This window comes from Lepus europaeus, chromosome 2, assembly GCF_033115175.1.
Source record: "Lepus europaeus isolate LE1 chromosome 2, mLepTim1.pri, whole genome shotgun sequence".
Lineage (NCBI taxonomy): Eukaryota > Metazoa > Chordata > Mammalia > Lagomorpha > Leporidae > Lepus > Lepus europaeus.
In genome coordinates this window covers 80,746,106-80,761,305 of record NC_084828.1, presented here as the reverse complement: position 1 = coordinate 80,761,305, position 15,200 = coordinate 80,746,106, and the positions used below count along the sequence as shown (strand labels likewise).

Genomic DNA, 15,200 nt, shown 5'->3' with positions numbered 1-15,200 from the left:
ACAGAGAGAAGCTCTGTTCCGCAGCCATCAGTCCCATTCCTGGTCAGTCCATTTTGCAAGATACAGAGTGCTAAGCATGGGGACCTGGAAATGAAGGGAGCAGCAAGACCCCTCTACCCTCACTAAAAAAACCACACAAGGAGAGTTCTCCAGGGATCAGGAGCTCAGAGGGATGGCTTGAGGGCAATGGAATCGAGGGACATGAGAAAGGAGGTCCTCCCAGGTGGAAATACCCCACACCTACCTCCGTGTTGACTCCTAGGGCTTTCTCTAGGGAGTGTCGGTATTTCCCCATCCTCAAGGAGAAGTCTCTGTAATGCTTGTCCACCGTGGTCACCCACTTCCTTATCTCTGTGGCATGGATGTGGCCTTTCTCCACAAAGCTATCTGCCAGCTGAACCAGAAGCTTCACCTTCTCCTTGGTTTGCTGCCCCAAAAAATGGTCTTAAGTTACTGAATCACGTTTACTCTCATAATAGTGCCTGCATTGCAGGGCTGCTGTGAGTATAAATGGGCTGATCAGGTAGCATGTTTAGAACAGTGCCTGAAACACAGTAAGCACTCAATTACAGCAGGAACTCAGGAGTCAGAAATGTCAGCCATTATTATTGTTATTGATACGATAATCTCTTAAATTAATAAGAGTTTTACCAGTTTACAGAGTAGGCTAACATCACATATGAGGTTCATTTGACTTGTAAAACATCCTTAGGGAGTAGGTAGAGGCAGATGGTGCAGGTCTCTTTCAATCATTCAGGAAGAAAACCCACACACAGAGAGGTCTGGGTGCATACCACCAGTACATCAAAGAACCCGTTTGCCTCTGATTCTTTGTCCTGGTTTTCTCTCTTGACTGTACTGGCCTGAAGTACATTCTAAATACCACATAAATTGACATGTGCTAGGATCCAAAGAAGTCCAATTAGCAGGACTGAACTGTGTTCCTTTCACCACAGCACTTTGTCTTTAGTTTCCACCAGACAGAGGGAGAAAGGGGCTAATGAAGTTAGTGTCCAAAGAACTAAGGAAAGCAGAACTACTGCCATGTATTGGCTGAATTTCATGTCTAGCAAGAGTCTGTTCAACATCTCCTCTGTCCACAGCCCTGAGCTTGGGAGTATACAAAAAGAGGGGAAAAATATTCACTTCATCCAAAGTTTATAATCTGTAGAGCGGAAAGACTTCACATATGATAGTCTCAGAAACTATTAAATAATTATTAAATAACTCAGGGCATTATGTAATTGAATGTCAGAATGAGAAGTATATATAGTTAACACATCTGTTTTATTTATTTGAAAGACAGATACAGAGAGAAATAGAGAAAGATTTCTCATCTACTAGTTCACTCCCAAAATGCCCTCATCAACGCTGGGAGCCAGGAATTGAATCCACATTGCCCAAGTGGGTAGCAGGGACCCAACTACCTAAACCATCATCCCAAATGGCATATTAATGGCTATGCCAATGCCTCTGCTCCTCACCAAGAATTTTTTGAAAAACTAAATAATTTATATTGCTTTTCATGTTCATTAGCAATGCATATTAAGTAACAAATCAATATTACTTATGTGACCTTCATTAGAAACAGTAATGGGCTTATTGCTGTTTTTTCTTAATAAATATATCAACATATTTTTAGAAGACTCACTAATTTTTCTCAGAAGACAGCTGAGAAGCTACCTTAATTTTCCTATTCTGGGAGTCAGCATTGTGCTACATCAGGTAAAGCCACTACCTGCAATGGGTGCCAGTTCATGTCCAGGCTACTCCACTTACAATGCAGCTCACTGCAATGGCCTGAGAAAGGCAGTAGAAGATGGCCCAAGTGCTTGGGTCCCTACTGTCCACGTGGGAGACCCAGAGGAAGCTCCTGGCTTTGGCTTGGCCCAGCCTAGGCTATTGTGACCATCTGGGAAGTGAACCAGTGGATGGATGAGCTATCTTTCCCCCTCTGCATGTGTAACTCTGACTTTCAAGTAAATCAATCTTTTTTTAAAATGTGTACGTATCTCATAAATACAACATCAGGAACATAGTAATTATTCTCACTGTACCTGCCCTCCCATCCATTCTCCCCCCTGCCACCTTTTCCTCACTCTCCTGTTTTATCCAAGAAAGCAAAAGAAAAAGAAAGAATGGAATAAAAATAACTAAGAGAACTGGGAGAGGGAGAAGAAGAGGGAAAGGGAGAGAGGGAAAGGAGAGTTTCCAGCAAGCAGAAAGTGCTTTGCCTGCTACATGGCCAGGGAGATTATGGCTCCAGCTCTCATAGCTCACTCAATACACTCAAGCCTCTCCTATCTCAGGACAGCAGGATTATGCCCAGGGTTAGGAGATAGAGACCTTGGAGATTTGGAGTGAAGGAAAGGAAGTGGTGTGAGGACAATAGAAGAAAGACAAGGAGTAAACAATTCAGCATTTAGGAAGAAAAGATTCCTGGTGTCCTAAGGATGTGTAGTTTATTACATGTAGAGTTTTTCTCCATGAGAACAACTTTGCTTAGGTTTGCTATTACCTTAGAATGCACTTTGTTATAATAAAAAATCCATTTTCATGGAAAAGTCTTGGAAATGCAGGGTAAAAATTTGCAGGAAAAATGGAATAGACAAGTTTATTTTGGTGCACAAATTTTGAAATCCATGTAACATTTTGCCATAATATGCATTTTCCATGAACTTTTTGAAGATCCCCTTACCTTGTCTATATTTTCTGCTTTGGTAAGATATCTTCACCTATGGAAGTTTTATAGCCAGCTGGTGGCTATAAAAGGATGTTTTTTCCTGAAGCATCAAAACTGTCATTCAGAGTCCATAAGGAGAATTCTAGGGATGTGTGGTGCGTGCGTGGGAGAGCAAACGGTGGAATGAGCAGAGTAGACAAGCCCATCCTTGTGTGGTGCTACACATCTTACTGCTTTCTGTGTCCCTAACTGCAGCCATGTTTAGGGCCGCATGCCCCACCTGCTATGCTGAGCATATATGTGAGGGAGTGGGTGGAGGGAACCTACTCATCCTCACCTGAATCCAATGGCTCTCTAGCTTTCCTCCCCTCAAGAAGAGAGGGTGATGCCCTTCCCAGTGTTCCATAGTACCATAAGCATGCATCTGTTTGAGTTATTTATGTGCCTCTTTCATTAGACATTCCTAAAAGGTAAGTATTACATTCTATTCATTTGTATATTTCCAGACCAGAAAATAGTAGGCACACCATAAATGTTGAATGGAGTAATAAGGAAATGGATAAGAAAATCTTGTGGTTAAGGGCAAGGAAAGCTAGACCAGCAAGAGTTGGTTTTGGAAGAGTTAGTTGATAAATTTGGCCCATCAAGTAGACAAGTCCACTCAGCTGCCAACCAGGGTCATGGCCCCCATGAGAGCAGCCTGAAATGGTTTCTTCTGCACTTGTGATCATGATGGTACCATGTAACCTGCCATATGCCTGGTCTCAGCTGATGAGATCAGAGGTAAACACTTGACCAGTGACTTCTAAGGTGTCCTGGCCTGAAAGCTCTGTCAAGACAGTGACAGTAGCAATGTACTGGGTCAACTGAAGTTTGAGTTGCAGACAGGGATCTGAGAGGTTGGCTGCAAAGCAGAAGTGAACATACAAATAGAATACAGGAAAACTGAATCATAGCAATGGAGGAACATCTCAGAGAGTCCCTATCCCCTGCTCTGGGAAGATGACCAGATCACATAGCTACTTGAGATGCTGCCAGTCTCGAGTGACACCCCAGTTGCCATCTCCAATGGTAAGGCTGTGCACGTAGGGCTGAGTCATCCAGCTTCTCCTGCATGCTGGGTGGTCCAGCCACAGAGCTTCTATCTTCTTTATTTCCACAAACAGCTGCACAGATTTTTTCCCCTTCATAACTGAAGCCATTTTGAAACTCATACCTTGCTACCAAGGTAACTCATATAGAATGATAAAGTAGGGGGTCACATCGTAGTGGCTCTTGAATGACAGGTTCAGAAATATAGACATGATCTGTGGGCAAAAGGGAGACTTTGGAGACTAAATTCATCTAAAGCTGGAAATCTGAACTGACAACTCACTTATCTTGGGTTTCATTGTGCCCTAATGTATGTTCTACCCTTTACATTTTGAATTCCATGTGAACTGCAAGGAAAAGACAGATGTTAAGGAAAAATTAGTTCAGTAGTGTATTTTCTTCTCTATCTCCCTTTTCTTCTTCCTTCCTTTCCTTCTTCTTTGATCAGTTAATATTTTGCCATCTTTCCCTAATCAGTGATTCTTACTTTGAATAAAGTTTTTAGAAGCCCTTTGTCTTTAACACATTTTATAATTCTTTAAGATTTAGCCTTCTTGATATTATTCTTATACTCTGATAATCTTCCATAGTTGATTTTCAATATTGATAGTCCTTGTATTTATTGTATGTATTTTTTGTAGCTGTGAGATTATCATGCTCCATGTGCAGGTAACAGCTTCTTAAGATACATCTTCATATTCATTGCACACGGGATCATTTGTTACTATACATGAAAAACTAAAATTTCATCACATATGAGCTATATTCCTCTTAGGAGACCCAGAAACTGAATCATGCCATCTTCTATCTGAATCTTTTAGACTTTTCTTTGTCTGACTGTCCCTGTTATCCCCTTTCCTTGCTGCCTGAATTCCAAGCAGACATAATTTAGTTGGGTCAAGGATCCAGTCACTTTCACTACTGCTTAATTCTCTTTTGTTAAGAAGAAGGAAGTCCAGTATATCTTATGACTTCCTTCACTTTCAGAGATAAAAATAATCAGTTTTAAAAAGTGTTATCTCAATATAATTGGTCATTGGCATGGGCTAGTCAAAAGCACTATGGTACTCCTTCATACCCTCTAGGATAGCTGTATCAAAGAGACAAACATGGACTTTGTGTTGGTCAGGATCTGGAAACACTGGAACCCTTATATGCTGTTGATGAGAGTGTAAAATGGTGCAGCCACTTTGGAAAATGTTAAATACAAAGGCACCATATAACCCTGACATTCTACTTCAAGGTTTGCACACAACAGAACTGAAAACAAATTCACATCAAAACATGAATGTTCATAGCAATATTACTCATAATACTCAAAAAATCAAAACAACCCAAATGTCCATCAACTGATGAATGGTAAACAAAAAGTAGTATGCCAATACAATGGAATGTTATTCAGCCATAACAAGGAGCCAGGTACTCATAAATGCTACAACACAGACGAATCCTAAAATATATGCTAAGAGGAAGAAGCTGGTCAGAAAAAAACCCTACATATGACATGACACCATTTATATGAAATGTCCAGAGCAGGCAAATCCATAGACAGAAAGTAAAACAGTGGTTGCTAGGGACTGAGGGGAAGGGGAGAATGGGGAGTGACTGGCAATAGGTATGGGGTTTTTCTGTGGGGGTCATCAAAATATTTTGGAAAAAATAGTGCCAATGGTTGTGTAGCCTCATGAATATACTATACTGAAAAACACTGAATTGTAGAAAAAAAAAAGAAAAAGAATCTTAAAAAGTTTTGCTTCTAGAAGAAACAGAGTTCTCCCAGACGTCATGATGATTAAACCTCTCTAATATTGTGTGCCTTGACCCCTTATATATTTTGAAACCCACAATAGGAAAATGTCATTTGAATCCTCCTAATTAGATTGTCTAGGGGCATACCACAACATAGAAATTTTGTTTTCCTCTTATCTTCACCCAAACTATCTGCCTTACTTTGATTCTTACATTGGTGGGTTTTATAGTTAAAGTATCTTTTTATATTCAGTGTTTCTTCTACTTGATCTGTTTCTTTGGAGCAGAGTATAATAATTCAATATACTCTATTGCCTCATTCAATCACAAGAGCCACTGTATCCATTCTTTTGTGGTTCAAGGTCAATTTGGTTTCTATTTCAGATTCTTTTTAGTGGTTATAAAGATTAAAAGCAATGGTGGTGGGCTGGTACTGCGGCGTAGTGGGTAAAAGCCGCTGCCTGAAGTGCTGGCATCCCATGTGGACGCCGGTACAAGTCTTGCCTGCTCCTCTTCTGATCCAGCTCTCTGCTATGGCCTGGGAAAGCAGTAGAAGATGGTCCAAGTCCTTGGGCCCCTGCAGCCACTTTGCACCCACTTGGGAGACCCAGAAGAAGCTCCTAGCTCCTGGTTTCAGATTGGGACAGCTCTGGCCATTGAGGCCACCGGGGGAGTGGACCAGTGGATGGAAGACCTCCCTCTCTCTGCCTCTGCCTCTCTGTAATTCTGCCTTTCAAATAAATAAAATAAATCTTTTTTTTTTTTAAAAAAAAAGCAATGATGGCTGGTTAACAGAGGCTATCCTCTGGGAAGTGGGACTGAGGTAGGGCAGGAGGCTATTGCTTTTCCCAGAAACTTCTCAGCTGGACTTAGGACTCTTTAGCTACTGACATGAATAGCATTGAGCTCTAGGGCATGGTAGATATAAAGGCAGTAGTAGAAGTAGTTATGTTGAAAGGGAGAGAGAACATAGAGAACCAAAGTAGCAGAATCATATTAAATATAGATTGAGGGCATTGTTGAAATCTACCCAAACTTCCTTTTCCCTCCTTATGTTCATGAACATCTTGTGGTCTCCCTTCAATGTGTAAGACACAGTCAGGCAGCCTGAGGAAAAAAGCATGAACAATGTGTGGTTCTCATCCTTGGAGATCTCGCTGGCTGACAAGTGGAATCCCATTGCACACAGATTACTGAAGAGCAGACAATCCATGACAGGTGCGTTACAATTATAAAGACAAGGGTGTGTACAGGGATGGGTCAGATAATACCCTGACAAGCAGCAGGAGAACAGAGGAGCAGACACTGCATTGGAAAGATGAGTGTCTGTTAACAAGTATACACTATAGGCCAGTGCCGCGGCTCACTTGGCTAATCCTTTGCCTGCGGCGCTGGCACCCAGGGTTCTAGTCCCGGTTGGGGCATTGGATTCTGCCCCGGTTGCTCCTCTTCCAGTCCAGCTCTCTGCTGTGGCCTGGGAAGGCAGTGGAGGATGGCTCAAGTGCTTGGGCCCTGCACCCGCGTGGGAGACCAGGAAGAAGCACCTGGCTCCTGGCTTCGGATTGGCACAGCGTGCCGGCCGTAGCGGCCATTTGGGAGGTGAACCAACGGAAGGAAGACCTTTCTCTCTGTCTCTAACTCTGCCTGTCAAAAAAAAAAAAGTATACACTAGATGGAAGGGAAGGACATTTTGGGCAGGAAAATGGGATGGAAAATGTGCAGAGGCAAAAAGTAATACATGAGGTATTTCTCAGAGGTAAGAAAATACATCCACTTAGCTATAGCACAGAGCTTTCTTAAGAGATGACAAAGTAATTGGGGGGGTGGTGATAGGGTGGTACAGCTGTGGAAGTTGCTTTAAAGATGAACAGCAAGAACAGATTGGAAGGAAGGAAAGGTCACAAGCACGGAACCTAGTTAGGAAGCTGTTGCTGCTTAGGGTGCTACCAACGTGAATGGAAAAGAAAAGAAAGATTGGAGGAAGGTTGTAAAGGAAGGATTAGTTAAACTGACCAATTCTCCCAATTTGGAAAGATTCTGATCCTAGGAAGTTTTGGGTATCTGCCATGACCCATCCTATGTAGGTAGAAACACCGAGATCAGATGGGATTCGGTCAGTGAGTAGTTAATTACTGACACTATTTGGAGAGGGGCAGATAAACTCAAATTAATTCAAAAGCCATTTTCATTTGTATTTAAAAAGGATTCTGAGCATCTACCACCTTCTTTGTGCTACTTGCTCTAGTTAGTATTGAAAACAGTCTCTTAGCTGAACTCCCCATTTTTCATATTGGGCAAAAACGCCCAAATACCCACAAGCATGCAGGAGAAGGCTCCCTAATATTGAGAGTTCTGATAGGGTTCATAAAGTACATGACCACTTCTCAAATATCAGTTCAGGAATGAATGAGGATAGGGCTTAATTTTGTCACAGCAAACTAGAGGGGCACTAGTGCCAGAGGTATCTCTGGTAGGATACAGAAGTAACACATTCTCCGCCTTGGCCTCCATGGAAGCAGCTCTTTCAGCCTTGGAAGAGCAGCTGCCACATATGGATGTGAAGCCAAGAAAGGCTCCTACATAGCAGGGAGCACAGTGCGAGGGATGAAGGTGCTGCAAGAAGGCAGTTGAGACCAGTTTCATTCAAACCCAGGGGTTCTCAGATCAAACTGAATTCTGGCTGTGACAACAGATGACCAGATTTCTTATTATGATAGCACCTCTCTCCCAGCAACTCAGCTTGAATGAGGCTGAGTGTGAGAGTGTGAGTGTGTGTGTGTGTGTTAGGGGGGGTATGTGTACCCATGCATGTTTTGCTCTCTAGAGATCCAGATTGGCTCAGTAGCAGGTGTGAGGCCAGATAGAAATAGTCAGCTTAGGAAATAAGAAACTCACACCTGCTTTATGAACCCACCCATAATCATTAGCCTTTCCCTTAAGGTGGACTTCTTAAGCCATTCAAGTATCAAGAATATATGGATATGTGCAGACAATCACACATGCATGCACATTTTTATATGAGTACATATTTGTCAAATTTGGTATAAAAGAACATTTTAGATTCTAGAATGTGGAGCATGAAGCCTAGTATTTGGGAGCATGAGGTTAGCAGTTGACCTCCTATAACTGTTTTACCCAGCAGCTGCAATCTTTGGGCATACAGGTTTCAAAGGAGACAATCCTAAACATGCTTTCCCCCTTGCCACTGTGGCCAAGTATTTCCCCTCACAGATGGCCTTTTGCTTCTTCAGTATGAAACTACTCAGAGTGGGGCATGCCAGATCGATTTGGGGAGGGGCTCGGGAAGCCTCCTACCTTGGCAGGTACCCTGAATTCCCCATATTCTTTGAGCAGTTCCTGAGTCTCCTCTGTGGTCTCTCCAGTGGAGGTATGTGTTGAGAGGTAATATTCACCTGTTTCTTGAATCCAGTCCAGTGCCTACGGGAGAAAACAACCCACCCAGTTCCCCAAAAGCAGCTTTCAGTAGGAAATCATGCCACAATGCCACAATGAAAGTTTACCACTGGGGACAACAGGATGAATACAGGAGACACGCACACAATTTGCTCAGCACGTGGCTCTGAAGTTGTTGTTATGAATGAGCCAATCTCCAATTTAAAACTTCCCCCCAGTGAGGAGAGGGTCTGCTCTAGTAGACCACAGAGTCTTCTAGGCCAGGTCCAGGAGCTTCCATGGCCTTGGGGCACACTGGGTGCCCTAGCATCGCCTCACATCAAACTCAGAACAGAGTGTGGTAAATGCTCAGCCAGTCAGGTGACACAGGTTACAACCTATTCTCCCTCCTCTCTTCATCCCCACCTCCCATTTCCACTCTGCCTACTGCTATGGCCTTCCTCTGCACTGTCACAAGCTCTGGTCATCTGGGCATCTGATTACTGCCCAGAACTGAGGCAAATCCTGGAGAAGCACTGGACATACCTGCTTGGCACTGCGCTCAAACACCACATATTGCTGGCACTGGTCTAACCGCCGCTTCTTCAAGGTCCAGAAGTGCAGGACACGGTTCTCCCTCTGTAAGAGCTCACTCAAGATGGCTGCAGGGCAGAGGAGACCACGTTGGTCACAGGAAGGCTCTGAGCGGACCCCACCAAGTACTTCAGCCCCACGGCCCATGTGTCATGTGTCTGTGACTTTCAAGCCTCCCCAGAGGACTCACCTAGCATCAGAAGAAAGGGAGCAAAATCTGGGGACAGAGAGAATTTCCCAGAAGTTCTCCCATTAGAAAGCAAGACTTGGGAGTCTGGGGTGAGACAGCCTGTTGACAAGAGTTCTGTCAATTAATGGGGGAAGGATATGACATAGTGGACTTACCAATGGTTCTCATTTTCTTCACACACAAGTTAGTCTGTGGTTGTAAGAGACCCTGGGAGGTGTCAGTCCCCAACACAGAAACTAACTCGGTCAGTCCCTAGAGTTTACTGAGCATGGATGGACTTTGATAATCTGGGAAGGTCTGGTGGAGCTGCTGGAAGGGAGACAGGAGGTGAGCATGGAGTGAGGTCAGGTGTAGCTGCGCAGACAGCCCTTGTCATGAGCCACACTCTCAGTCCTGCACAAGTGTCTTTTTTTTTTTAAAGATTTTTTTTAATTAAAGATTTATTTTATTTATTTATTTATTTACTTTTTATTATTATTTTTTTTGACAGGCAGAGTGGACAGTGAGAGAGAGACAGAGAGAAAGGTCTTCCTTTTGCCGTTGGTTCACCCTCCAATGGCCACGGTGGTAGGCACGCTGCGGCCGGCGCACCGCGCTGTTCCGATGGCAGGAGCCAGGTGCTTCTCCTGGTCTCCCATGCGGGTGCAGGGCCCAAGGACTTGGGCCATCCTCCACTGCACTCCCTGGCCACAGCAGAGAGCTGGCCTGGAAGAGTGGCAACCGGGACAGGATCGGTGCCCCGACCGGGACTAGAACCCGGTGTGCCGGCGCCGCAAGGCGGAGGATTAGCCTAGTGAGCCACGGCGCCTGCCACAAGTGGCAGGATTTAAACACTTCTAAACAGCGGGCACAGGGAAGCTGTGTTGGAATCTGGTCTACACGTAGTTTCTAGGAGCAAATTTCCATCTTGTTTGGACCTGATCATAAGAAAAGCTGAAAGCTGTGCTCACGTTATCTCTAGATGCCAAATGAGAGGCTACACACACAGTGTGTGGCACCATAGGAGGGCCATGGTATGCATTCAGTCCATGATATTCCCCGCCCTACTTCTTCTCTCACTGCAGGAGTGACTGGCTGCATGGACAGATTTCCTACGTGTTTTAAATAGTATGCTCTACACTTGAGTGATCATATTTATTTTGATTTGCCTCCTGCTTTCTATTCACTATATCAGATATTAATAAAATACACAATAATGATGGCATGGATAATTAATATTTATGTGACACTCACTGTGTGACAGGCACATATTTTCACAATAGCTCAGGGCATACTGCACCATTACTAGCCTCATTTTGCAGATGAAGAAACTGAGGTTTACAGAAAATTGGTACGTTGTATATAGTCATTCAGGCAGGAAGGGGTAGAATCAGAATTTGGGTCAGGTCTGTTCAGAGCCTGTGTTCTTAGCCACCATGGCTCCTAGGTGACTAGGGCATAAAGCACACATTACTATTTTTTACAAAGATGGCATAACTCAAGTCACAGGCCTTGTACTTAGACATTTTTGTTGATTTTTATGTACTTTACATTCCTCCCTGAAGGTTTGGCTCTAAGGATTGTTGCTGTCTCTATTCTCTTAGGCTGAGAGTGTTTATGAGTCCCAATTATTCATCCCTGCTTGATCTATTCCTTTTTTATATAAAAATTTATTTAGAAAATCAGAGTTACAGAGAGACAGAAAAAGATCTTCCATATGCTGGCTCACTTCCTGGATGGCTGCAATGGCTAGGGCTGAGCCAGGCCAAAGTCAGGAGCCAGAAGCTTCATTTGGGTCTCCCATATAGGTAGCAGGGGCCCAACCACATCCTCTGCTGCCTTTTCTAGGCCATTGGCAGGGAGATGGATCATAAGTGAAGCAGCTGGGGGCCTGTTGCTGTGGAGTAGCAGATAAGGTGGCCGCCAAAGGTGCCAGCATCCCATTTGGGTGTCGGTTCGAGTTCCGGCTGCTCCACTCCCATCCAGTTCTTTCCTGTGACCTGCGAAAGCACTAGAAGATGGCCCAAATCCTTGGGCCCCTGCACACACGTGGGAGACCTGGAGAAAGCTCCTGGCTCCTAGCTTCGGATCAGTACAGCTCCGGTAATTGTGGCCATCTGGGGAGTGGACCAATGGATGGAGGACCTCCCTCCCTCCCTCCCTGCCTTGGCCTCAGCCTTGGCCTTGGCCTCTGCCTCTCTGTAGCTCTGCCTTTCAAATAAATAAATCATTGAAAAAAAAGAAATGGAGCAGCTGAGACACAAACCAGTGCCCATATAGGATGTCAGCAACACAGGCAATAGCTTCACCAACTACCTCTCAATACTGGCCCCCTAATCTATTTTTTATCTTGTAACTTTTTACTTCTTTCCTTAAAAGGCAAAGTATACTTCCTTACTCTCTCACTGACCTCTGGCTCATCCACATGACTTGCTTTGACAAATTGGTTGCTAACAGATATGACACAAGCAGGGGCTTGAAAAATGTGCTGTGGACTTGACCTTGCCTCCTGCACCCCTGCCACGACCCTTATAAGAACCTCTGGGTATTCACTTCCCCTTTAATCCGGGACTCAGAATGAATACACATGGAATAGACGAGACCCTTACCTGTAGTGAGGCAGCCAAGCCAGGCAGACTTGGAGCTGAAGCACAGTGCATTGCTGAGCCCAGCCATGATAGCTAACCCCCAGCCACGCAGCCTCTCAAACAACACATGGTTACAGTTGTATGCTTCTGAATTTTTTTTTTTTTGTAATGTAGTAATAGTTGATCCTATAACAAAAATCTATGTGGCACTGGTTGTGGGTCCAGGCAGCAGGTGAAAAGGAAACAGATACAGAAGAGACTAGAATGGATCGTAAGTCCCTGCCCAGGTGGAAGCTTCCACTGGGTAAAGATGGGGTGAGAACCTGTGGTCTTTAGTTTCTATGTCCCCGCTTTGCTCATTGCAGCTCCCTCTACAAGAATCAACAGAAATCAAGAAAACATCCTGAAGGGGGTCAGGTGTCATTTTTCTCTTTGAAAGCTTCTACAAGGACAACAACCTGCCCTTGTCCCCAAGAAGCAAGCATCTCCTCTCTGAGAGCCTGCTACTCTTTAACAAACACAGGCGTAGGCGGCCTCACCCAGGCTGCCACCTGTGTTGGAAGTCAGAGCATATGCTCTGAAATGTGGAGGAGAGGGTGACATAATGACAGCCACCCACAGGGTCCCTCAATCAAAAACAGAGCAGCACATCTGGAACAGGAACCCAACTACCTTCCTCTCTGCAGGGAACTTTGATTCCTAACTTTAAGTCTTTCCAGGGGCCTCTAATTTTCCCAACTCTTAAGCTTTCTGAGCAGGAGGCAGAAGCCCTTCTTAAAGCAGACCATTGGACCTCCACTCTGTCCACAGTATCTCCAAGCCTGTCCCAGCCCTTGCTCCAAGTCAGCTTGGGTTCCCTCCCTAGCCTCAGTCTCCAAGGTTGTATTTTTCTGCTTTGTCACAATGACATCTGCTAAACTCTTCACCTAACTCAAAGGTTAATTTGTGCATGGACATGGTAACTCCATGAATAATAAGTTAAGCTTAATGTGGTCAGATAATAAGCAATTTTTTAAAGGTTGCATGCTTTTTTTTCATATAATCATGAACTTAACAGAATTCAGAGAGATATTAAAGATGATCTAGAATAGACTTATCTAAATTTTATGTGCACCTACTCCACCTGGTTGGGGATAAGCATGGGGGTCTCGTCAAAATGCAGATACTGACACTGTATTTTGGGTGGTGGGCTAAGATTCTATGTTTGTTACAAGCTCTCAAGTGATGTCAGGACTGCTGGTCTGGGGACTACATTCTGAGTAGCAAGGGTCTAGACAAGCCCCTCTTTTTAAAATAAGAAGACTGAAGTTCTAAATAATAGGTGACAGCTCTAGGACTAGTACTTGGCTTTATGATTCTCAGTCAATGTCTTCTTCCCAGGCTATAAGATACCTTAGCCTTGTGCTGTTCAACCTGTTAGCCATGAGCTATATTTGACTATTTCTATTTAAATTAATTAAAACTAAAAATTTAGTCCCTCAGTTGTATTAGCCACATATCAAGTGCTCAACAGCCACATGTGACTAGTGCTACTAAATTGAACCATGTAGATACAGACCATCCGTTCCCATTATCTTAAAACTATTAGGCAGTGAGGCTCCAGACTCTAAGAAAGATGAAATAGCTTGGGAAATCTTGTCCTTATTTCTCCATGTCAAGTCTTGATGCATGTTTACGAACTGACCATGAATCACTGTTATCCCATTGTCCCACATTCTACTTTTCTTCTTCAGGGAGAAGAAGGAGGACATCTGGACCTGCTGAAGGCCGGTGTGCAGTGCACAGAAGGGAGGGGCTGGCCTATAGTGCATGCAGCTGAAGTGGCTTGTGGCCCGGCAGGTGTCTCACTGACCTTTCACTTGCTGCTCAGGTCCCCGGGTGTGGCTGGCGACACTGGGCATGCTGACGTTGTTCCTGTGGATGTACTTGAGAAACACCTCAGCATTCCGCCGTGCCAGGGTGCAGGCCTGAAGGAAACAAAGGTGTGAGGTCCTTGTCCCCTCTAGGTGTATGGGAGCCAAGACCCCAGGGGGGCCTCCTTTCACTCTGTAGGAGGCTCAAGGACTTAGCAGTGATGAGGGTCCTAGAGGAACCTGGATGAGAAGAGCCATGGCAGTCACTTCTGGTCCATGGACGCTCCTATTCCAGTTTAAGAGGCTCACACGTCTGAGCCTTCCTCGTGTCTTGGGCCTCTCCCCTCTCCTCAGAGAAAAGTCAGACACCCGCTGTGCCCTGACTCCCTGTGTGTTGATTTGACATTGCTGATGGTCACTCTTGGGCTGGCTTTCTTCTGTCACCAGAATGTCCCTTTTGTGACCACAAGCCCAGGAGATATAAACCTGTTTAACATTAGTTTGATTTAGACTTGAGCAAGGAAATTAGGCAAACATACTTATTAACCATACTTTCTAAATCTAAATGAAAATCGCCAATGTTTTGCAAACTTATTTGCCTTCCCACCGAGCCCTCCTCACCTATGTAACACAAGCATCGTGCACTGGGGAATAATGATCTACGTGAAGAAGTAAGATTCTCATCAGCTTGGACTGCAGACAGGACAGGTCACATCCCCCCGTTGTAACGGCGGTGAAGAAGGCTGTGGGTGCCACAGGGGCAGGGCCCAGGAACTGCTTGGCTCCGGAGTCTGGGTCTACTGAGAATATTTCTAGAGTCTCTCAAGCCCACAAAGTTTCTGGATTTCTCTAAAAAAGTAAGTCCCCCTCCTTTCCCTTTTGATAGTACTCCAATCTTTAATATATGGCTTTCAGAATTAAATGATCTTTAGACAAAACTTAAATTTTAAGACCTTTTAATACTTTGCCTCTGTTCCTGCAAATTACATAACTGAAATTATTATATAATTAATGTCATAGAATTATAAAACATAATTTTATTATTATATGAAAATGAGCGACAAAGGACTTAGGATCTC

General features: G+C 44.2%; 1 protein-coding gene across 6 annotated transcripts in view; it reads right to left on the bottom strand.

Annotated features, from left to right (window-relative positions):
* KALRN (kalirin RhoGEF kinase) overlaps positions 1-15,200 on the bottom strand; it is a 737,253-nt gene that overhangs the window by 261,220 nt on the left and 460,833 nt on the right. For all 6 annotated transcript variants that reach the window (XM_062209080.1, XM_062209015.1, XM_062209004.1 and 3 more), the window contains exons 19-22: positions 14,121-14,235; positions 9,464-9,579; positions 8,840-8,962; positions 245-427 (exon numbers count right to left, since the gene is read on the bottom strand). In XM_062209080.1, the coding sequence (XP_062065064.1) occupies positions 245-427; positions 8,840-8,962; positions 9,464-9,579; positions 14,121-14,235 (537 nt within the window). The remainder of the gene's footprint in view (positions 1-244; positions 428-8,839; positions 8,963-9,463; positions 9,580-14,120; positions 14,236-15,200) is intronic.